This window comes from Mya arenaria, chromosome 6, assembly GCF_026914265.1.
Source record: "Mya arenaria isolate MELC-2E11 chromosome 6, ASM2691426v1".
Taxonomy (NCBI): domain Eukaryota; kingdom Metazoa; phylum Mollusca; class Bivalvia; order Myida; family Myidae; genus Mya; species Mya arenaria.
The window spans coordinates 35,891,645-35,917,762 of record NC_069127.1 but is presented as its reverse complement, the minus strand read 5'-3'; the positions used below and the strand labels follow the sequence as shown (position 1 = coordinate 35,917,762).

Here is a 26,118-nt window from a genome sequence, read left to right as displayed (position 1 = left end):
CTAACTTCCGTCATACAGGACAATTGTTTGTGGGAAGTGGCCATCGATAAAATAACTTGTTCAACCATAGCTGCCTATATGTCACTTACAGTTGTTTCTTTCGACCCGTAAAACACCGCCAGATTGCCATTGTGGTCGCATACATACAAACACGGTACGAACGACAAATATGTACTGATAACCATGAAAATCCGATATAAATGTGCTAGAAGTTCTGCATGTTAACAGGTAAGGCGTACCAGTGATTATCATGAAAATCCGATATTAGTGTGCTAGAAGTTCTGAATGTAAACAGGTAACGCGTCCAAGTTATCACCATAAAAATCCTATATAAATGTGCTAGAAGTTCTGCATGTTAACAGGTAAGGCGTACCAGTGATTATCATGAAAATCCGATATAAGTGTGCTAGAAGTTCTGAATGTAAACAGGTAATGCGTACCAGTGATAATCATGAAAATCCGATATAAGCGTGCTAGAAGTTCTGCATGTAAACAGGTATGGCGTACCAGAGATTACCATGAAAATACGATATAAGTGTGCTAGAAGTTATGCATGAAAACATGTTAGGCGTACAAGTGATTACCATGAAATTCTGATATAAGTGTGCTAGAAGTTCTGCATTTACACAGGTAAGGCGTATCAGTGATTACCATGAAAGTCCGATAAAAGTGGGCTGGAGGTTCTGCATGTAAACAAGTAAGGCGTACCAGTGATAACCATGACAATCTGATATAAGTGTGCTAGAATTTTTGCATGTAAACAGGTAAGGCGTCCCAATGATTACCATAAAAATCCGATATAAGTGTGCTAGAAGTTTTGAATGAAAACAGGTAAGGCGTACCAGTGATTTCCATGAAAATCCGATATAAGTGTGGTATAAATGAGCTAGAAGTTCTGCATGTACACAGGTAAGGCGTACCAGTGATAACCATAAAAATGTGATATAAGTGTGCTAGAAGTTCTGAATGTAAACAGGTAAGGCGTACCAGTGATAACCATGAAAATTTGATACAACTGTGCTAGAAGTTCTGAATGTAAACAGGTAAGGCGTACCAGTGATTACCATGAACATCCGATATAAGTGTGCTAGAAGTTCTGCTTGTAAACAGGTAAGGCGGACCAGTGAACATCTTACATAGGAAGTTCCATTTGCCATCGTCATCTGTGTTACCCTAATGCACCATCCCTTTCGTAACAAATTCTATGATAGGTGAATATAAAACTGACCCACGTGGTGCAACATGGATTACAACAATACTTTTTTTTTTTAGAAGAGCCTTCTCTAAAATCAGTTGCTTGAAAAAGGGTCAACCGAGAAACCGCTCATCTAACGAAAAATGTTTTTTATTCTGCTTTGAATTGTCTGTTACAACAGGATATATTTCAAATTTTTACCTGCACCACCGTTGCAACAAAATAAGGTATACTTAACTATCCATATACGGTTTCAATTTCAAGCCACCAATATATTCTTTAATGATGAAGTGATACATACACACTGGATTTTACAGAAACAACTTATTTCCGAAAAACAGCCTGTTGAATCATTTTGGTTATTTCGAAGAAACATGTTCTGATGAATGCATCATCACGGTGAAGTGCTCTGAAGCAAGTTGAGCCCCATTGATCGATGTATGATCTGTGTTTTTTATGTCAAGTGGTTAGAAAATATCGAATGATTTGGCATTTTCTTGGAGCTGTATATTTCAGTCAACCTACTGCCAGGTAAATGACTCATGAACCATCCACCCATTACTTTCACATAAAATGTGTTATATCGGTTAGTAACCGGTCAACGTATTATTTATTTGCATTTCTTTATAATCCAAGTGAGCTTTTGCCCAGGACCTGTCGGCTTTTGGAATAGACCACCGGTTCTTCCCCCACAGAGGGCAACTAGTTTTTTAGTAAGTGTATACTATTATATGGTTGCAGTAAATATCCTCTATAATACCTTTTCATCTGTATAATGTACTCGGCAATCTTGTAAAGACACACGGTGAGTCTTCTTGTTCTGTTATTACTCTGCTAGTAGACACAAACTTCAGATGACAAAACAGCATCACCTGAGTTTATCACTCACAAGTGTAAACGTAATCAAACAATGAATATCTTTGAACAACTTTATAACGACTTGAACAGGCATGTTTAAATGTAATCTTAGGCTCTTAAAATATTCGAAGCATGAAGCTTAAAGTCGGCCTTGCCTTAGTCTTCTTACTACAGTATTTAAACTGAACAAATCAGACGCAGTTTAAAAGGGACGAAATCATTGAAACGAAACCCCGACGTAAAACACAATTAACGGATTTTCATGAACGTGCAACGTAAACAAATTATTATGTTACTTACTAAGTGGAATTCGAAAATCATTACTAGTTAACCTGAAAGCGCCTGAATCTGGAATGCATCTATAGCTAAGTGGTGACACGAATCTTATTACGTAAATCGGTTATTATGTTGCTTATTAAGTAGAATTTGCAAACCATAACTAGATAACCTGTCAGCGCCTGAATCTGGAATGCATTTATAGCTAAGTGGTTACACGAATCTTATTATGTTAACCAGTTATTATGTTACTTATTAAGTGGAATTCGCAAACCGTAACTAGATAACATGTTATCGCCTAAATCTGGAATGCATGTATGGCTAAGTGGTAACACGAATCTTATAATGTTAACCAGTTATTATGTTACTTATGCAGTGGAATTCGCAAACCATAACTAGATAACGTGTTATACCCTGAATCTGGAATGCAAGTGGAAACACGAATCTTATAACGTTAGTATTAAGTGGACTTCGCAAACAATAAGCCTTATATGTTAGTGTTGTATAGCTTAAAAGGGTAATAGTCGGCAGGTCTGACCACCTCCAAGCCTGTCTTATGATATTTATCTTACCAAAAACGTATCGCGAGTATTAACTAGATAGAACTATAACGCTATTATTTTATCCTACGGCAGTAATATGCCACCACAGAAAGAAGATTTAGAAAAGGTATAAGTATATAAGACTGGGATGTTATGCAACGAGGCTTTCAACGATTGTTCAGTCCGATCAATACTTATAAAGATGCACTCTTACTCCCAAATATGATTGAACACAATAAATAATATTGTTTTAATATTCCAAAAAAGATGAATAAATGTCGAAAACAATGGCTCTGGTGAAGAATTCCGGGTTTAATATGAAATAAATATGCAGGAACACAGTACTTCTACCTTTATCAGACTACAGTAGATCACTGTAAATCTTTTAGCATTCTACGATAATTTAATATTTTTGGGGTTTCAGCTATTAAATACACTGTTACAATTTTGTTATCAGTAATCAATATTTTATATAAATGAATGATTTAGTAAGTAGTTAAAGGGGTTTATCACTCAAAATGTATGTTTGTTATACATGTGTATGTATTGATTTTGAATTGAGTGTCACTTTAAGACGTTCCTGAAAAACGAAATTAAACGATTAATACTGACATTTTAAAAGTGAGCTGTGTCAAGAAATAGTTTCACATTATTTACATATGTATAAAAGGAATAGGAGAATAATCATGTGTATGATGTTTACTCCCATACTGTTTTGCTCTTTGTCGTATAAGGGAACAATTGTTGCAAACGTATAAATGGCATTGAGTGTCCGGGTGGCGTCAGTGTTAGAGACAGGCTTGCCTTCCATATAAAGTGTCATAAGACAGTCAGAAACGCCTTCCTTGGCACTTAGCTTTCATAAGGGCTGGTATTTGGCTTGTCTACGTGTAACGATCTATGGCGGGAATTGTTCGTATAGGAAGTTTCCGGAGACTTGCAGCCGCTTACGTTTTAGCATGACAAACTCTCGGTCTATCTAATAAACTGTTTTTAACAACCTTTTAAGGACGCAAACTCGTTTGAGAAAAAATACACACCATTTTATAAATATCTCAAACGGTATTGTATTAACATGATCAATAGCAATATACAGTTTAACATTCATTAATTGGCGAAATCTATCCTCGCTTTGTCCCGATGTTTCAGCCCAATATTGGATTGGACATTTTTTTCTCATGCTTTGCGATTAAAGTGAATAAGTTCATCCTTGACTAACCTTCATCTTTGCGAATCGTACGTTCAATTTGTGCAGTCTCTAATGAATTTCACTGAAGCTGTCGTTAGCTTAAGTACCCATTTAATCATGTTTTTTTGTTCCGGTTTTGCTCATACGAATACAGCTATTTATGTTTATCTCAAATTGGAGGGCATTTGGCCGCTTGTCAAATCATTTTATGTTATATGCTCTGAATATAGTAAATGATGGCTTCTATCGGGCGCTTCCTTATCAACAGTAGCTTCCACCAGGCCGTTGATTCCATGCCGGCGATGATGGCGCCGCTCTCAGCCGTGTCAACCTCGGCCGGGCCGCCGGGGTTGGATGTCGTGGGTTTACCGAAAATTAAATGGAATACATATTATCCAGTCAATTAACATTTGGCCTGCTTTGCCCAGACCAAAATATAACCAGATTTTTATAATATGTTGCGGATTGTGATTCGGAACACAAAGAAGCAGCGTTCATCTGGGGCTCTCATGGCCAGCTCCTTTTTGTCGGGTCCAACGCATAGTTAATTCCTACCACAAGGATCATACACATCTAAGCATGACACCAGCTAGACGTATGAAAGGATTTCGGCAGGGAAAGCAAATCAAAGGGTGGCACAAGGAATCGTTGAAGAGTCTCCATGTTTAGCCACACTTGGTGGCTTACGCGGGTTCACACTTTACAGGCAATTAACTGTTCACACTATCCCAGGAAACAAAACAGGTCACTCATTATGTCGCGTGTTGCAGTTTTAATAGCGAACATTGCATTATGGAACATGTTTGTCTTTTATGTTATCATCAAATCTTTCATTGAAACATCGGTCCATCAGTATGTTACAAGTTCTTGATTAAATTATGCGTTATTTACTTGATTATAATTAATCGGTCAACAGGCAGAATCTTAAAAACTAGTTTTTATTAAGTTTATTTTTGAGAAAGTGTATGTTTGTTGTTATAACTTAAAGAATTGCATGACGCTATAAAAAATTCAATTTAATTTTCTGCATTTTATATGGTTTGGTTACTGGTCTAAAACAAAACAATGTTTAATTAACTGTTTCTATTAATAAATTATTAACTGTTTCTATAAATAAATATACAAATGTATACGAGATTACTTGCCGCTCAACCAAAAGTAAACTTCTATACAAAATTGGTTTCCCAATATGTTTTACTAAAACTTAAACGAAAAGGACAGGAATATAACATACTAACGATTAAATAGGTATGTAATTACAGTATTTTCAGACATTTCTTTTACTTAAACTGTTAGTTTATACAAATGTAATTTGATTGATTTATATCAAAACTAGTCTGTGCATGAACGTTATTATTGATCATTGTTAAACAAGTTTAAATGTAAACAGGATAAATTACTTCCTTGTTCTGAATATGACGCGCAAGGTACCTGATCTCCTTGTTATTGCATTTTGTTTATAACAACGTACAAATTATTTTTGCGCAATTTAAAGGGGTATATTCAGTGCGAAACAAACTGGCGGAATCTATGGATATTTCTGTATTTTTGAGATTATTTTGACCTGGCAAGTAGGTGTATCACTGTAATCGTAATATAAATAAGTCTACTCGGAAATCAGACATTTATGCCCTTCTTAATGTTTAATCTTTCTAAAGGCCTTAAAAAGCTATTGAATGTATAAGTTGAAATATTGTTTGTTTACAAAGTGAATATAGAAAATTGCGTGACTTTGAACTGTGTTTTGAATTATTAAATAAACAGTTCTTAGACCTATTTTAGCTAATTTTTTATAGAGTTATTGCATCAATTTGGGATTGTGAATTATGCTCAATTAACTTTAAAATTGTACAATATAAGAAATAAATTTATATCATGTTAGTAATAACACATTAAGGTATCGTACCCACATGTATATGAATTTTGATGCCTGTTGACCCTCCATTTTATTAAGTTTTATTAAAAAATAAACAGAAAATTTTAACATGCTGAAAATAACAAACGAGTTGGTTTGACCTTCATGGATTGTAAATAATGTCAATCACTTGACTTAAGTTGAAATAAGGAAACGGATACAAAAACTGTCAAAACCTAACGTATTATGTACTTCCGTCATGTAATGAACGTATTTGTGTCACTGTGTCAAATACTGCCTGCTTAAATTGTTTACATTGCTTGAACGTATATATTTTTATTGAGCAGTTGTAATTTTAAATCAAAAGAGCGAATCTTTTGTTTTTAATAAATCAAATTTGATATAATTGTGACGAATATTATCACAGCCGTATAAAACTCTTCACTGTAGCCTAAGAGTTGTACCCCTTTTTATTCTGATAGCCAAATCATCAAACCTTTTGGCAGTCCTACTCAAAACTTTTTAAGGTGAAAAAAGGTTGTTATTTTATATAAAAGAAACATGTTACGAATTGAAATACCTCGAAAATGTTTTGTATGTTTAATAGAATTTGCTAGTTTATTTGTTTGACATTTAATAAGCCCTTTTCATAGTCGGTAACTGTTTATTGAAATGCATAGAGAATCTCGCAAGCTAGAATCGAATTTGGTAGTTATTTATATTAGAATATTTTTGACCAATCAGAATGCTGATTGCGACCAATTACAATATGTTCAGTCGCGTGCGTATGTCATGACTATGATTTAATGACTTCCCGATCTATTTTTACAAAGGCAGGTATAAACAGGATTGTACAAACGTAATGAACTTGTACAAGTTAATAAAAAAACGTCCAACGGGGCTTATACCCTTGTGCCGTTTATTGTATTCATTGCTGATTAACAGACTGGTCCCTGTAAATTTAAGTCTATGTAATGAAAGGATATTCCGACTGATGAATGGAAAATTAACAGTTCTTTAGTTACAGAGATCACTTGAAAGTCCTAATTGGTATATGGTTTTCAAGAACTATGGTTCAGTAAATTAGTTCAGTGAGTTCATTAATGGTCAACAGCTTAGTTTTCAAAGTTTGCATTCCGAGTAACAAGTTCTTCTGAATTAATTATTTTAAGATTATTGGTATAGGTAAATGCCAGAAGTCATTTTTTAAATTAAGAGTGAATGATACGGTGTTTTAATATATTGCGTGTATCGTTAGCATTGCTTACACGGAAGAAACTATTCTGCTCTTGTGAAATATTTCTGCGTAAACGTGCCCACTCTTATCTCGGTCGATTCGGCATTCCATAATCCAGTTGATCGCCGAGTCTACTGAGATGAGCATGATTCGACATTACTGCCTTGTACATTGTTAAATTGATTTTACTTACCTGCTCCTTTGTTTGACTAGAGGTTTATGAATGTACATGTACTGTGTGTATGCAAATAACAATGCGGAGACGGTTTTTGTAATACATGTGTAGTTATTAACTAAAATTCCTCCTAAAAAAAGGCATAACATAGTACAACCATTGTGGAATGGACTTATTAAATTATTGAAATATGATCATATTACAAACATCAAAAGTTCTAACAAATGAGTAATGTTCTCGCAATCACCATTTCAATTTTTTGCATCATCAATCTCAAGCCTCGACCTTACCCTACCCTTCTCGTGGTCTCTCAGCACCTTCTGTGCTTTGATTGTTATAAGTTGCGGAATTTAATTTGGAACCGAAAGACGCAGCGGTTATCTGGGGCTCTCATGGCCAGCTCCTTTTTGTCGGGTCCAACGCATGGTTAATTCCTACCATAAGAATAATACACATCAATGCATAATGCCACCTAGACGTTTGAAATAGTTTGAGCTGGGAAATCAAATCAAAGGGTGGTGGCATCAGGGATCGTTAAAGAGTCTACATGGTAAGCCACACTTGGTGGCTTACGCGGGTTCACGCTTTACAGGCAATCAACAGTTCACACTATCCCAGGAAACAAAACAGGTCACCCATTATGACGCGTGTTGCAGTTTTACTAACGAATATTGCATAATGGAACATGTTAGTCTTTTATGTTATCATCAAATCTTTCACTGAAAAACTCGGTCCATCAGTATGTTACAAGTTCCTGATTAAATAATGCGTTATTTACTTGATTATAATTAATCGGTCAACAGGCAGAATCTTAAAAACTAGTTTTTATTAAGTTTATTTTTGAGAAAGTGTATGTTTGTTGTTATAACTTAAAGAATTGCATGACGCTATAAAAAATTCAATTTAATTTTCTGCATTTTATATGGTTTGGTTACTGGTCTGAAACAAAACAAAGTTTTATTAACTGTTTCTATTAATAAATAATTAACTGTTTCTATAAATAAATATACAAATGTATACGAGATTACTTGCCGCTCAACCAAAAGTAAACTTCTATACAAAATTGGTTTCCCAATATGTTTTACTAAAACTTAAACGAAAAGGACAGGAATATAACATACTAACGATTAAATAGGTATGTAATTACAGTATTTTCAGACATTTCTTTTACTTAAACTGTTAGTTTATACAAATGTAATTTGATTGATTTATATCAAAACTAGTATGTACATTACGTTGTTATTTATCATTGTTATACAATTTTAAATGTAAACAGGATAAATTACTTCCTTGTTCTGAATATGACGCGCAAGGTACCTGATCTCCTTGTTATTGCATTTTGTTTATAACAACGTACAAATTATTTTTGCGCAATTTAAAGGGGTATATTCAGTGCGAAACAAACTGGCGGAATCTATGGATATTTCTGTATTTTTGAGGTTATTTTGACCTGGCAAGTAGGTGTATCACTGTAATCGTAATATAAATAAGTCTACTCGGAAATCAGACATTCATGCCCTTCTTCATGTTTAATTTTTCTAAAGGCCTTAAAAGGCTATTGAATGTATAAGTTGAAATATTGTTTGTTTACAAAGTGAATATAGAAAATTGCGTGACTTTGAACTGTGTTTTGAATTATAAAATAAACAGTTCTTAGACCTATTTTAGCTATTTTGTTATAGAGTTATTGCATCAATTTGGGATTGTGAATTATGCTCAATTAACTTTAAAATTATACAATATAAGAAATAAATTTATATCATGTTAGTAATAACACATTAAGGTATCGTACCCACATGTATATGAATTTTGATGCCTGTTGACCCTCCATTTTATTAAGTGTTATTAAAAAATAAACAGAAAATTTTAACATGCTGAAAATAACAAACGAGTTGGTTTGACCTTCATGGATTGTAAATAATGTCAATCACTTGACTTAAGTTGAAATGAGGAAACGGCTACAAAAACTGTCAAAACCTAACGTATTATGTACTTCCGTCATGTAATGTACGTATTTGTGTCACTGTGTCAAATACTGCCAGCTTAAATTGTTTACATTGCTTGAACGTATATATTCTTATTGAGCAGTTGTAATTTTAAATCAAAAAAGCGAATCTTTTGTTTTTAATAAATCAAGTTTGATATTGTGGCGAATTATATCACAGCCGTATAAAACTGTTCACTGTAGCATTAAAGTTGTTCCCCTTTTGTATTCTGATTGCCAAATCAACAAACCTTTTGGCAGTCCTACTCAAACTTTTTAAGGTGAAAAAAGGTTGTTATTTTATATAAAAGAAACATATTAAGGATTTAAATACCTCGAAAATGTTTTGTATGTTTGACAGAAATTGCTATTTTATTTGTTTGACTTTTTATTAGCCCTTTTCATAGTCGGTAACTGTTTATTGAAATGCATAGAGAATCTCGCAAGCTAAAATCGAATTTGATAGTTATTTATATTAAAATATTTTTGACTAATCAGAATGCTGATTGCGACCAATTACAATATGTTCAGTCGCGTGCGTATGTCATGACTATGATTTAATGACTTCCCGATCTATTTTTACAAAGGCAGGTAACAGGATTGTACAAACGTAATGAACTTGTACAAGTTAATAAAGAAACGTCAAATGGGGCTTATACCCTTGTGCCCTTTATTGCATTCATTGCTGATTAACAGACTGGTCCCTGTAAATTTAAGTCTGTGTAATGAAAGGATATTCCGACTTATAAATGAAAAAAATAACAGTTCTTTAGTTACAGAGATGACATGAAAATCCTAATTGGTATATGGTTTTCAAGAACTATGGTTCAGTAAATTAGTTCAGTGAGTTCATTAATGGTCTACAGCTTAGTTTTCAAAGTTTGCATTCGAGTAACAAGTTCTTCTGAATTAATTATTTTAAGATTATTGGTAGAGGTAAATGCCAGATGTCTTTTTTTAAAATTAAGAGTGAATGACACGTTGTTTAATATATTGCGTGTATCGTTAGCATTGCTTACACGGAAGAAAATAGTCTGCACTCGTGAAATATTTCTGCGTAAACGTGCCCACTCTTATCTCGGTTGGTTCGCAATTATATAAACCAGTTGATCGCCGAGTCACGTGAGATGAACATGATTCGACACTACTGCCTTGTACATGATTGTTAAATTGATTTTACTCACCTGCTCGTATGCTTAGAGGTTTATGTATGTACATGTACCGTGTGTATGCAAATAACAATGCGGTGAAGGTATTGTATAATACATGTGTAGTTATTTACGAAGATTCCTCCTAAATAAAAAGGCTAGAAAGTACAACCATTGTGGAGTGGACAACTTTAATAATTGAAATATGAAAGTATCAATAAAGACTCAACTATATCAAATGTCAGCCTCGAAATAGTAAACTTTGTTATAATCAAGTTGCGAAAACTAACTTAATAGTTATATTTATGACATTCTACATTTTTGGTTCAAATTACAGAAAAATAATACCAAATTACATCAACTGTAAGTCTACTATGATGATGAATAATTTAAAAAAGAAATTGCACCGACAAATGATAAAATGGGATAACTACGGAAGAAATGAAATCCTATACTTCCTAACCGTAACCGAACTTAACCATAACCTGCCCTAAATTATTTTCCGGTTACTATTTCTTTATCCTCCCTCTTAACTTTATTTTTATTGTATTGTATTTGTTATTACAATTATTTAAGTAACTTCTGATTTCTGTATATGTGTCACAATATATTAGAATACTAACAGATCAAATTCCATTATGTAAGGGTGACACGCTGAAAAATCAGACAAATGACAGTCCGAAGCACGCTGTTCTTTTCTCTCTGACAAAATGGACGGTTTTAGGCGTTTCACTTATTTGTCTAATGTAATTCGGGCATGACCAGTCGTTAACTTGATTCCTACCTCCTCTTCTTCCAATCCACTTATCTATTTATTTTCTAATACCTTCGTACTTGTTTAAAAAAGAATGTTATTGAAAATCATTTGTTCTGCCTCAGATGTTTACTTTTGTTATAACCGCTGACAATTTGTTCTTTTTACAAGTGACGCAATTGTTACAACCTTCGAACTACACTGCCCTCTATTTAAAAGTTGTAAAATGTTGTTTATACTTTTTTTTAATGACACATAAAGGAGAGAGCTTTAGTCTATGTATGTGATCCATGTCTTATCTTAATAAGGCCGGAGCTATAAACTGGTATCTGATATGCATCTGGTGAAAGTATATATAAAAACGATTAAAATTAACGTAATGACGTATTAATTAAATACCGGGATAACGCTTTTTCTTCAAAGTATGCATTTTGAAGATATTATTTTACGAACATACATTGAAGTGATACTGAGCCATCATTTCACTACTTCATGTTTTTAAGTCACTGACTAGCAAATGATATATGAAACCGTATTATTCACATCATGAGAAAATGGAGTTGATTTTCGCTAATTAATTCCTTCACTGCCTTTTTTGCACTTAAGCTTTTTAAGATTCAACTTATGTATTAGGTAACTTTAACACAAAGTGCTCCTCATTACATGATAGATATAATTCATTCAATTAAACATATATACAACGATAACATGATAGGTTTGAAATCCCAGACATGAAAAAAGAACTGATATTCAATATTTTTACATAAAACTTTACATTAGATACTTTTACATTGCACTAACATTTCACTTACACAGTGAGGATGGACTAACAACTAATTAGTAAATATTTATATAATAATTTTCATGCAAGATTTTAATTGGTCTTACCAATCTATTGTACTTACAAAGAGACTGACATGGCATTGATTTGACTATTTAAGCAGCTTTTCTGTGTGAATAAATGAGAAATACTTGTACTTTGTTTGACATGCTGTCGCAATATAGTAATTTTGGTGTAAAAGCAAATGAGTACACTTCTTTACTGGAATAAATTGGCCTACTCCATATATACTCTTATTAAATACTTCGTATAGGAGCCGGTACTATAAGCTTAAGATGATCTTCGAATGTATTATGTGTGTGATCGTTTCGGTTAAGCCTTTTTATATTGCGTTTGCCTGTTCAAAACTGTCTAAACTCAATACTAGTTGGCGAACACGTAAAAGAAGCATATTGTCTGTAATTATTTTAGAACTTCATTCTAAGAAATGTATTCGAGAACAACTACTTGGCTGTTAACTAGTTCCGGAATTGTCTTAAAAAAATGGAATCTACTAAAATTTTATTACAAATCAAAGGACTGTATACGACAATAATTGGTTCATTGATTTGCACATTAAATGCATTAAAACGTTCAAAAGTGAAATAGTTTCAAGTGACTGTAAACATTACTCAGCTGTATGCATAACTTGTTAAACTAGTTAGGATATATATATGCGTTGAAGTAAGTTCATCTCTTTAAAAGATATCTAATAAAAGGTTGTATTGCCCTTGACGAATTATTATTGTTTTATGATGTTAGTTTTGAAACGTTGTACTGTACAACTAAAAAGGTACTTATATAATATAGGACCTGTCACCACTAATCATTTTATATACAATTTTATTCAACAAACTCAACATTTAGCGAGCCTTTGCCAAGTTCCGTTATAAATATGTTATATTTAAACGAATAAAAACGAAAACATATCTAATAATATTTCTCACCGAAATGTGTTTTAGGCACTGTCTGAAATGCTCAAACAATATATGATTATAAAAGGAACTTGTTGCGTTTTCTGCTGTAGAAAAAGTTAGTCTGTTTAATAAAATTGCTAAAACAAATTAAAAGGGTAAACATGTCGTTGAGTCAAGTTTTCCAAAACGCTCCACACATTAAACAGCAGTATTACAACATAATAAAACAAGCCTGATTACTTTAATTATTGAAAGATATTTCATGTCATCAACAAATGAAAATGACATCAAAACCGTGCGGGATCGCATGTTATAAAAATCACCTAAAATCTTCGTTTCGGATAGAAATATGCACATTTGTAAAAATATACATTTTTAGAAACCTGCCCATTGTAAAAAAATAACACCTGGCCGTTTATAAAAATCTCCCCTATTGTATGTCGTATTTTTACTTTGCGAATACACGTCTCACAGAAAACAGAATGGGGACAATACCTGCTTTTTCCACAGGTATATGACATTTCCTTTTCGGAGCGCACTCGTCGGTCTTATAACTTAAACATAAATCGAAATCTATGCTTTTTTGTAAATTACTCTTTTTTCTTCTTTAACAGAAGTTATCCATGTTGACACTTACCGGATACAGTTCAATTAGGTCCCTGATGTTCATATTTGTATGTGATCACCTCTTTCTCGATGCTATTTAATTGTTTCACCAATTTGGGACGACCGCAAAAGAGAATGGAACATTGATTTTGTTTATGCTTAATTATTATAAACGTTTTATTCATTTCAGAACAAAGACAACTTAGATACAGCGAAACATGCGTTGTATCTATATGATTACAGTATAATAATCAAGCTATAACTCATTCGTTCAATTTAAATCATGGAAACTGTTAAAGATGTTATACACATAAAAAGGGAATCCCTAAAAGCCCTTGTTTGTAATAGCTATTTAGCAAGTGCTTTGAAACCCATGTTGGAAACACACATACATGAGTTGCATAACGCATGCATCGAACTTATAAGAGAACTTGGAATGTTACCATGGGATCTATGCGCTATTTGCAAATCAGGAAAAATGTGTTGGCGACAAGAATTCGTAAAAGGCAAAATTACATATGAAATATTGTTAAACATGCGTGAATGGTTTTGTCCGAATCTACTATACATACCTGTGTTAGAAAAATTGCAAGTGCATCATAGAAAGTTGAAACCTGTAGAGGTGCCCGATAGATACATGCCAATGAAAAGACAAACAGAAACGTCACTCGACTTCTTTTTAATGGTTAAAGAAAAGCGAAATACAGACGAAATAAATGAACATCGGCGATTAGAGTTTCGAGTGACAAGTGAGAAAAGCAAAGGTTTAGAAAATTGGTTTTCAAACTCGATAGCCATATTTAAATGTTTCCTCCCCGAAAACTGTAAAGATGTGCGGTCTATGAACGACATCCAACCATGCGGATTGCTTTCAGGGATTTTGAATTGTGATTTGCTTGACGAAGACTTCTCGTTCAGTCTCTATGAGAATAAAAACTTGCTGTCTGAGGTAAATCTTATTGTTAGTTCACGTGTGTTTATAACACCAAATTTAGCAGGCTTTAATTGTTCATTGATATAAGTTTTTAGAATCATCAGAATGTGCATATTATGATAAATCACATGACTATTGTTACATGTCTATGAGTGAATGTAAAACAATATAGAAAATGCTAAGCTACTTACATGCTGTATTCTGGTAAGTAAAAGAAGTCGCTGTTTGATCAAAACATGTAATTTGATATTGCATTTTGCAAGACTAACCTTAAAAAGTATTTTAAGGTTTAGATTGGTGATCTTATCTTGTATTTGAACTTCAGGTTCATCGATTTGCAAAAAAAGCCTTACTTCTATCAGACAAACCCCGTGGCTACTACAACAAGTGGGAAAGGAATGCTGTGCCTCTATTTTTAACATTACTGCAGGACCCGAAGTGTTTGAATAAGAATGTAAATGCTCAAGAAGTTGTTTTAAAGATATTGAAGGTGAGTCTTAACACTAAACAGGTCTTTTAGTAATATTTTTAAGCTGAAAACAGGATACAAAATTGGATGTAAAGATGCGAATCGTAATAACGTAGTAATACTATGGCCTTACATGCCGATATCTGACATGTCAGTCACAGAACAGCCAGGTTTCAAGAAATAAATTAACAAAATGAAAATATGGTTTCACCAGTGTATCGCTATGTATAAATTCCGGAAATTATTGTCCGTATTACTCCTTTCGCGACTCTCAAAATGAGTGCCAAAAGAAGTGATTAAACCTGTCTAATTTTCATAACACTTCCTTATTTTACTTACGCATCCAGAAGCATGTAAATATCGCAGAGCATGCTATTCAAAGAAACATGAGGATAAGTACGAAGCAGCAAAAACTTTCAATCCAACCACTACTTGTTTGGTAATTCGCAGATCATAAATAGTTACATTATTACATCCATGTGCAGCTTGCCAATACACAGAAGGCGAATTCACGTCATCAAAATTTATATCAACATTTCCTCAGTTCTGCAAATTTTGATCGTCGAAAAATTCAACGAGCATGAACTTTCGACCGTGTTGTTAGAATGGCCGCGTTACGTTCTCAGTAACTACGATTGTTTTTACTCGAAAAATAAGTACTTTTTGGATTTTTTGTGCTGTAGCATTTAATAATTGTTTTCGTATAAGCAATCTTTATATTTTTCTGAAACTTCTGACTTGGTTTGCTGGAGTAGCCTCCCTTCACTTCAATTAATAAAGTACGTAACATTCATTCTCGCAGGCCATTCCATATATTGACATTTGACAGATAGCGGTAAATTTGAATTTAATCAAAATATAAAAAGGAATAAATAGTAAGGTTTATAATAAATTGATTAATACGATTGGACTCTCTTTCTTTTGACCTGCGGTCACGTGCTTACACGTCGAACTCGAGGTGATACTAGTCACCAGAAAAGACTCCTTTCATAGTAGCCCCTATGTACATGATGATTCTAAATCTTAAATATCAGTCTTTTTCTTCTGTAACGGTCTATTCTATTCTATGTCAAGCCAATCCTTCACTATCAAAATAATAGCTTCTTAGGAATCATTTAATATTCTTAACACACTTTTTCTTTTCTCGAATTTGAAACAAATTGACTGTCATGGAAGAGACGTAAACAGGGAAAAGGGGCATAATGCCTTTCTTGACTATTTTGTCCAATTTGACATCATACATTACAAGACTATGTTTACAATTAGCACTCCTTAAAAATCAATTGGACACGTCTTAATAAATGTTTACATGGCAATTGTTTGATTGTGTACAAAATCTATGAAAAGCTATATAACAATTTAAATTAGAAACATTACATTAGAAACGGTTTCAGATGCCAATTTGTTTATACATAATATAATCCCATCGACAATGACTTGCGACGTTGAAGCTATTGACCCGTATAATACAATCCAAGATTGAAGATATAACACAAAATATTCCTTCGTAAAGTGCGTTTAACCTTTTAATACACCAGAGCATGTTGAACTTTGCAAATGAGGGCTGTTTTTTTCTCGTGAAAAATATAGTGTCTATGAAATAAAACAACTGTAATACTTTAAAGCGTGTAAATGTTTGGCATTCCCACCTCAGTTGTATATTATGCTCCTTATATTACAATGGCTGTATTACACATACATGACTAGACCTAAACAAAATGCCTTATATTTTTAAATAAACGCATCTTTAAACATGAAGACAATGAGGGATAATATATAATATCTGGAGTAGAAATTTCAGCGTTAACAATAGCCTCAAAGACAACCCTTGCTTTTGACAAAGGTATCTTACAAAGCTATGTTCATGGACAAACGAAAGATTTTCTCTTTTTGTATTCACTATCAATATTCGGCGGAAACCTGTATTGAATGCTTTTCTATTTAAATACATAGATATTATGCATCTTTCATAAATATTGAATTTACATTTTAGGTCATTTATGATCAAGTGACAGATGCAGAATTTGGTACTGTCCTGGGAACATCGTCTATAACTGACTCAGATGGAAACGGTAATATAAACTAAACCACTAAAACAAACACGATATGTGTATACTAGCTAGTTTGGACAAATTGTACTTACGTTTTACTGTCAAAAAGCACATGTATGGAACAACTATATGTTTTAAAAGATTGCGAAACAATTCTTGTACGGGTCTTGTGGGCTACCTCTTGTTCAATAATTCATTCAGGTATGTTACATGTTTGTAATGACGTTCACAATACTTCAAGGAAGACGATGTTTAGAATACCACCGATTCAAATTAAAGTGATATTTCTCAAATAACTTTGAAACTTCCGCGGGTACGTGTAGGACATTTTGTGCAACCTCGGCTATTTATAATTTCGACACATTATTTGCATCTCATTTCAGATTTTCCTCATCATTTGAAATGGGGTAAATATGGAGATTGCAGCTTGATTAAACTCGACAAACCATGGTCACAGATGATCCAAAATGAGCAACTGTACGTGTCGCTGATTAACACTATAGTGACCGAAGATGTTTGCCTATATTGTAAGGCAGACAACGTATACCTATTTTTAGAAAATTCGGTACAGCTGAAAGCTGCAATCGATATGAGTTTTCTTCAGTTATTTTCAACAGAAGTTGTCTTAGAAAAAGATATCGACTTTGTTTTGTTTGGCGGGGCTTGTAAAACATATTCTGTGAAATGCCCACATACAGAACCATTTTTTGAATATCTCGAAAACATTCTGATTAAACCATCAACGAAGTTTACAATGATTTTCGATGATAATCAGCAAAGGAAAAGGAGTTACACTGCAGATCAAAGAAAACCTACGTATGTCGTTGAATTAAAAAACAGCGAAATAAAATGTAAATGTATGATCCCAAGAAAGAAGATTAAATACGCCGAAGTCGAAGAATATTTGCCAAGCGAGCAAATTACAATAAAAATTGTTCCTGGTTCAGAGTCACCAGATTTGCAAAGGCAAGTCGATGCATCAACAGAAGAAGTAGAAAGGAGCATACACATGCAAGCCACCGAAGAGATGCATGTCAGAAATGACCTAGCTACTTCAGGATCATCTTATAGGCGAGGACCACAGATTGGATCAACAGCTGATCAGACACTTCCGTCTCCATTTTTATCATCTTTGGTTTCACAAGACAATAGACCAAGTTTGAATCGATCATTTGACCAAGCAATGCAGTATAGAGGGTCAGAATCCGACCGTTCTATCAATAGATATTCACAGCCATCTAGAGCGGTGGGTATTCAAGAGAGTCACCATTACAACATTCAACGTAACGATATTGCAGAACATGATGATCGAACTAGTTCGAACCATCGCCATCTCACAAGGAATGAGGACAACACCTTGCAGAACATACACACAGTAAAGAAGGAGCCAATAGTAGTCAAGGTAAAATATTCTAAAGAAAATATAATATTTACAAAAGGCTTTTATTCATCACTTGTATTTTATTTTATGTTAAATGCACCGCTCAATATTCGCTTCCTTTTCAGAAGCAGCCTAAATACCCTGCATATGTTGACGAAAATGAAAGATTCAGGTCGTTTAGCAGATGGAGTCATATGATTCCTAGTCCAACGATGCTTTGTAAAGCAGGATTCTTTTTCACAAGTTTGTTTCCCTTTTCCTTCACATCGAGATATAATCGAATATCATTTTTGTATTTAATATGTAAAATTTAATTTTGGTATAAAATGGGCACTGTTGAGTTGCATTGAACATGAACAACAAGAACACTATTTTATAAATGTATGGATTTTCTGGTTCTCGTTTATTTCAGAAATATTACAAAATTTTAAAGTAATACAAGTTTATTTGCAACTTGGGCCATTAATATCTTATTCTCATTTCAATAATAATATTGCGTTTTCAAGTTCACAAGTCATTGACATGTTAAAATAATGGTTATTTTAGACACTGCTGACTTGGTGAGATGCTATCAATGCGGTATTGGCCTGAAGGACTTCAGTAGCACGGACGACCCATTGAAAGAACATGTTAAACACTCTTCACAGTGCGAACATTTGCTCCTATACTTCGAAACTGAGAGTGCTCTTGAAAACTACAAGGTATAACTTTAAAATATTGTATATGTAAAACCCAGAAAAATGGTTTTATTAATAAGTTTCAACACTGATTTACTGTTTTCGTTTTACAGAAGTCAATGAGAGATCTCGAACCCGGCGCAATCAGACAAAGACAGTTAGCAGAATTCAGGGAACGATCGCTACAAGGTGAGCCTAACCGTCTAGACCGTACGTATAAAACATGTATTTAATATTCTCTTATGATGAAAAAGCCTTAATATGTTACCATGTGTTCTCCGCAATCTGGTTTTCATGTATATTTGACGTTTAGGACCCCCACCGAGGGAGTACAGAATCAGAAATGAAGCATATAACACACACAATCTAAGACTGATATCATTTGCGAAATGGCCAGAACACATAGCACAAAGACCGCCGAAACTAGCGGAGGCTGGATTGTATTATACGGGTAAATTGTCTAGGTTGTAAGACCGTATACGTTATAATTGCTGAAAATTAGTTACGTTATTTCTATGAACGTATTACATTTTTTGACTATTAGATCAAGGGTTTACTGAAGAAAGTGAAAGGTTTTCTACTACAACATTACATGAGCAATATATTGTCTTGACATATGGTTAGTGAGCCGGGTAGGCCAAGTAACAGTATTTAAATATTTCGTGCACCATTTTTTAAACAAATACGTTCATTCATGAATAGTCCTTGATGAAGAACAGGCACGTTTTATAACACCTATATTCGGGATGATAAAGGAAACTGTGCTATTTAAAAGAGCATGCTGATATGTGCTATTTCATTACCAGGCATAGATGACCACGTTCGTTGTTTTGCCTGCGACGGAGGACTGAGGCACTGGGATCCAGAAGACGATCCCTGGATAGAACACTGCAGATGGTTCCCGGCCTGTCCTTTTGCGCGAGAACAGAAAGGAGACGAGTTTATTGCCCTTGTGCAAGCGTCTGCAGACCAAAATATAGATGTAAGAAAGAAAATAGTGTAACTATTTACAACTCATGATACAAAAAGATAAACACAAATCTGACTGAATCTTTCCTATTATTGTTACACAGGATACGTGACTGGACTGAACAAACGATAACGCTGTTTATCGAAAATAATATTAATGTGACATACTCGCTCATTGTAAAAAATATACTACAAGGAACTCACAGCCCTTTTCACTACCATCATAGACTACTAAACGCCAATATTAATTCTTGATCATTTTAAACCTGGTCGATGTATGCCCAAGAGTGCGTATATATATGTATACCATGTAAAATGCTGATGCATAAATGCTTGTTATTGAAAAATTAAAAACATTAACCTGGTCCCCATTGGCGTTACAAAATAAATACTGAATCATCATTTGGTGACATTTACAAGAGAACACGTATATTGCCTTACTGCTTAATAGGAACTTGGTGCCACAGGCGGAAATTCGACCAACGACATGGCTGGTAGAGTGAATAACCTCCATATTACTGATCCCGATATTAAACGATTGATCGAAGAACAGAGGAAAATATGTACTGTAGACATGGGATTCAGTAATGAGATGTTTTCTTCCGCAGTAAACGAACTAAGACAACAAGGTAAAGTGATAAATCGTCACCTTAGTGCAAGTTGAGTTATTGCACTAGGGTGACGATTAGGTTGGTTCGGAATATGTTCAAAAACCAATAATAATAATTTTATTCCAATCAAAGCACAAATGTTGACTCTTAAATCCAACATTATCAACAGACAGTTCAGTAAGCGATGGTTTACGTTTGACTCTGAATACAGAACAATGTTAATAATAATAGCAAAAAGTTAAAAAGTTGCAGGTTTTTAGGACAGCAAATCACTTGAAGCGACAAACGCTTTTTCCTCACTGAACTTTAAACATGAACGTTTGGTATTATGTCATACAATGAACTCGGCGGGTACTTTTAACTTTGATATAAAGTGTCCTTTCGTGTCCACTTTCTATAGCCTTTTTAAACTTTTAACGCTTTAACAGGCACTCTGAAACCAAGTGTAGAAGACATTGTGATTGCAATTGAGGTTATAAACGACCGAAATCAACATTCTACGGAGATCCGGAGTAACGGGAACAAGGACACAAGTGCAGGTAAAATATTATTCCAAAATTGTTGTCAGTTCCCGTTTGAGCTACGAATTGTAAATAGTATCCAACATTTCTACTGTTCAAATGGAAGTTAAAGAGCTAAAACACCCAAATTAACTGGGAAACCGTCAAATATATGTTTCAAATACTGTTTCTTTATATTGTTATTTTCCGTTATTTCAGAGGAATTACTTGAGGAAAATAAAAGGTTGAAACACATGCTAACCTGTTTCATATGCCAGAACAACCCGGTCAACGCTTTGTTTTTACCTTGTACACATCATCGATTGTGCATTGATTGTTCTTATGACCTGAAAGAGTGCCCTGTTTGCTTGAGGCCAATTAAGGAGAAAATCAAAACATTCATGGGATAGGGTTGAAATTGTTCAATACTTAGAATATAAAAAGGTGTACAAATAAAGTAAATTTATTTAATCGTTTCAAATATCGGCCGATATTTAAGCATGTCGTATGAATACAACGTTTATCGATAGCACATGGTTGCTGTAGACGGATATTTATTATTTATTCGTTACACTTGATTTATGCTGTGTAAAGCAAAGTTGTATGCACATAACGATTAGTATTTGCGGAAATAATTTCCATAGCAGTATTTTTCATAAAGTTTCCACATGATCATTTTTTTTATATTTTTATGTTTTCTTTACATTTTAATATTCTAAATTAATTTAATAGATTAATCAATAAAACATATTAATCTGGAAAAAAATATGTTATCAAATAAATAATGTTTTTCGGGTGAAAAAATAATATTGTTATCTCCTAATCAAATAAAAGTAACCATGCGATTGTGTTAACTAAAGGTTGCCTTTTTTGCGTAGAATATACCTTAGTACTTTGTAATTTCATCAGTCTAAGCAGTTATTTTTGGCAGTGACTACCACCGTTGAGTGCATTACCAATAATATCAAACAACTAAAATAACACTCCGATGTACACTTGTCAATTTGAAGTTCAACTAATTCTGAGTATTTATAATGATGTTCTTTAAAAAATGTGCCAACCACCAACACCATGGACCCTGAATCACAAATGACCTATTGAAAAGTGTAGATATTTTAGAATTGAACGACTCCAGCATGTATGTATTTTGTAATATGTTCATCAAATTGGCGATGAATTTCATTATTTGTTTCTTCATAGTTTACAGGCGCTGCATGTTTTGTGCATACATTTAAGGCATTATTTTCAACTTAAAAGATAAAAAATACTTTTACAAAACAAAATATATTTTTGTGAAAAACTGCATTTATTCCAGTTTTATAAATTCGTCAACCTTTATCTACCTTGACCTACCTTTTTATATATTTTCTGATTTTTCATAATTAAAATACAATTATGTTTTATATGTATGGGTGAGAAATTATTATTATAACTGTCTTGGAAACACCATCTGAGACATGTTTAAAAATGATACAAAACAAAATGTACAAATTCTTATGGAATGGAAAACCCGATAAAATATCAAGAAATCAAATAATTCCATAATATGAAAATGGTGGTTTAAAAATGCTCAATATATCTGTTTTTGTCAAAGCAATTAAAGCAAGCTGGGTAAAAAGAATTGTTTTAAACAAACAATCTATATGGGTTAAATTATATATGCAAATGACCAAACAGTTTGGAGAAGATCTAATTTTTAAAAGTTGTATGGATCCGAAAAGCACTCAAAATCTTAAATTAAAATCTGTTTTTCTCACAGAAGTCATACAATCATGGGCATCGTTTACATATAAGACGGATACTGCGATCGTAGCAAAAGAAATTATATGGAACAACAGCAAAATAAAACTCCCTAATAATAAAACATTTTTTTACAAAGAATGGCATAATAGGGGTCTAAAATATGTCGAACATTTGTATGACTACAGAAAAAAAACTTTTTATGACTTTAACGACTTATCGAGACTATACGATCTTGGTACACACGATTTTTTGAAATACCATGCTTTAATCAGCAGTATTCCTGATGACTGGAAATTCCGGTTGAAAAATGAAGGCATATCATATAACACACCAACTTACTTTGTAGATAAAATGAAGGAAAATACAAAAATTAGTAAACTAGTCTACAAGAATCTTATTATACAACTTAAACCTGAAAATAGAACTCGAGAAGAAAACTGGGAATCTCAATTTGATCTTAACTCTATACAATGGAAAAATGTGTACACACAGGCGCTCAAACTTACAAAAGATACGAAACTTCGGGAATTCCAATATAAATACATAATGAATATCCTTCCAAACAATGCTAAGCTTTACACGTACAATATTGTTGCATCAAGGTTATGTGATTTTTGTGTAATGAACATCGACTCAAACATCCATATGTTTTGGGAATGTCATATTTCGCAGACGTTTTGGGGTGAATTTAGAACATTCATAACAAACTCTTTCAATGAAGTGAGCTTTAGAGAACTATCATATAAAACCATTAGCTTTTGTGATTTAATGCCAAACAATGAAAAATTTGGTTATCAAGTAAATTTTATGATACTTCTAGGAAAATATTTCATTTTTAAATCAAAATGTGAAGGAAAAATACCAACATGTGCCATGTTTGTCCAATATCTCAATAAACGACTAAAAATAGAGAAAACAATAGCAACAATGAAGAATAAAATCAACACCTATAATAGACGATGGCAACAATTAGAACACTTATTATCTTAGTAAAACAGCTCCAGTATATAGTAGTATTGTAAAAGCGCATTTGAATGAAATATCCACCAAAGAACTGTACTTTATAAGATCCATTCTTTTAAAGCAAGTAGGTTTTTTAGAGTTAGTAGGTGTTTTTTTCATTTTTAAATTTAACATTTATATTAGGAACACTATTACGAAACATCAAATACACACCACCTCTCCCATTTTTTTTATTTTTTTTTTGTCTACCTTTTTTATTTGAAAACAAGTCCCAAACGCTAATAGGAATTTTCAAACAAAGAGTTAGATCAATATTTATTTGTTCACATTGATATTATTTAGTATAACGGTTTGTATTAAATGGTATGCATATATAATTATGTCATTTATAAATGTTTGTATGAATGAACATTTGGGCAATAAAAAAACAGAAACCGAGAAATTATTTGCAAAACTCAGCAGACTATATGTGTCACAAACTCTAGTACTATGTTTGTGTGGGATGCCATATCAGTAATATTATTTTGGTTTACCTTTTGTAAATTTTTAATGAGTAAGGGTCACAATTTGGTATGCTAAGGTTAACTTATTTAGTAATTCATGTTAAATGTTTAGCTATGTCATATGGCTACATTTTAATGACGTTTTCGCACTTTTTAAGAGCTATCATCGTTTCTCCGGCTTGATTTATGTGTTTGCAGGTGATGTTTGAATCGATCGTTGAGAACATGAAATTAGTTTGTCATCATAAACATGTTATTTATCATTTCATTCTTCACTGTTGCCCAGTTTAAGATGGTCATTTGATGAGGTTTATATTTTGAATTTTGTAACTTTTGAAAGATGTATGGAAGATGTGAGGTTATGGCAATGCATACTGGTATAAGACCCAGTAGACTTGAATTCCAGTGAACGCATGTTTCAATGACCGTTTCAAGGAGGTAGTCATCATTTATCGGTAATTTATTTTGGATAAGATGTCTGGACTGTCTGTGGTGTTTGTATTTTTGTGTTTATGGTGTTTATACGTTTTTGTCTCTAGCTCATTGTCGCCATGTGCCTCTTAATAATTGAATTGTGATATATGACTACTGAGTAATTACCGCGTAGAATTCATAGTTTTTATTGTATTATTAAAGTTATTATTTTTGTTTAAATGTACTATGAGTGATTTACAGAGTATATCACAATATTTTCCTTGACTTTAGATTGCAAAATAGTAATAAAATACATTATTCTGGAATTAGATTATGTGAAAGCTCTACTTGGCAGTGTGCTGTTTCTTTGTATCCTTGTTGCAAATTCCATACGCTTGTTGTTTTTGTTACTTTGTATTGTTTTATGTTTACAATTTTACTCAATTAGGGGTCGTTAGAAACATAATAGCGGCTTGAAGCACAGCGTTATTACTATGGGTGTTTTATACAGCTATACTAATTGGTCACCTGACATATTTCTGACATAAAAACTGCGAAAACAGTGTAAGAATTCAGGATACTTTAGCAATGCCTCATGCAACGTTCTGCTGTTTTATAATGGTATTTTTTAACTCTTAGCATAATTTGCAGGTTTAACCCCGAAGCTAAAGGCTGCTAAGAGCATATTTACATATGAATTAACCTATCATGTGTTACCAGTCCGTATTAAAAAACGTCGGCACTTGCTGTAGCCGGTAAGGATTGATTTCTTTCAATTAGATCGGAAACTTATTATCGATCAGTTTATATGCATATCTTAAATTATCCGTTCGTGTTTATATTGACTTAAAAATCGTTTTTTTATTGACATCATTCGTGCCTGTGACGTTGTTTACTGTTTTTCATTAATGTAAAAATTGACTCAAACTGTATTTTTTTTCACCAGTCGTGCATGTAAAGTTGTTTACTGTTTTCCATTCATGTAAAAATTAACTTAAAACGTATTTCCTTCTTTACACCAATCGTGTATGTGAAGTTGTTTACTGACGCCATAGCGCGTAGTTACTATAAATCAGTATGGACGTAAACTATTAATCTTAAGATCAATTAACATTTTGTATTGATGTAAAGATTGCCAGACGCAATATACACCTGAACACATGAAAAAACATAAGTCGTGTACTATTCATGCCTGCATTGATAATGTTCATATTTTTCAGTTTATATTTAGGAATTCAACGTATTGTTTAAATGTTGTAAATATAGAAAAGGAAGAAAATCGTCCGATTGGTGACATCAATTTCTTAACATTATGCAATGTTTAAAAAAATAAATATATATAACCTT

At 33.1% G+C, this 26,118-nt stretch overlaps 1 protein-coding gene across 5 annotated transcripts in view; it reads left to right on the top strand.

Annotated features, from left to right (window-relative positions):
* LOC128238202 (uncharacterized) overlaps positions 1 to 26,118 on the top strand; it is a 45,912-nt gene extending 19,794 nt beyond the window's left edge. For 2 of the 5 annotated variants that reach the window (XM_052953849.1, XM_052953847.1), the window contains exons 2-13: positions 13,747 to 14,505; positions 14,816 to 14,980; positions 16,953 to 17,031; positions 17,394 to 18,412; positions 18,517 to 18,634; positions 18,938 to 19,092; positions 19,182 to 19,257; positions 19,382 to 19,519; positions 19,875 to 20,050; positions 20,489 to 20,666; positions 21,077 to 21,187; positions 21,368 to 26,118. In XM_052953849.1, the coding sequence (XP_052809809.1) occupies positions 13,840 to 14,505; positions 14,816 to 14,980; positions 16,953 to 17,031; positions 17,394 to 18,412; positions 18,517 to 18,634; positions 18,938 to 19,092; positions 19,182 to 19,257; positions 19,382 to 19,519; positions 19,875 to 20,050; positions 20,489 to 20,666; positions 21,077 to 21,187; positions 21,368 to 21,558 (3,072 nt within the window). In that variant the 5' untranslated portion in view covers positions 13,747 to 13,839 and the 3' untranslated portion in view covers positions 21,559 to 26,118. Of the gene's footprint in view, positions 1 to 8,336; positions 8,463 to 8,661; positions 8,785 to 13,746; positions 14,506 to 14,815; positions 14,981 to 16,952; positions 17,032 to 17,393; positions 18,413 to 18,516; positions 18,635 to 18,937; positions 19,093 to 19,181; positions 19,258 to 19,381; positions 19,520 to 19,874; positions 20,051 to 20,488; positions 20,667 to 21,076; positions 21,188 to 21,367 lie in introns of those variants that run through there. The other 3 variants (XM_052953848.1, XM_052953850.1, XM_052953852.1) reach the window with 3 other exon arrangements.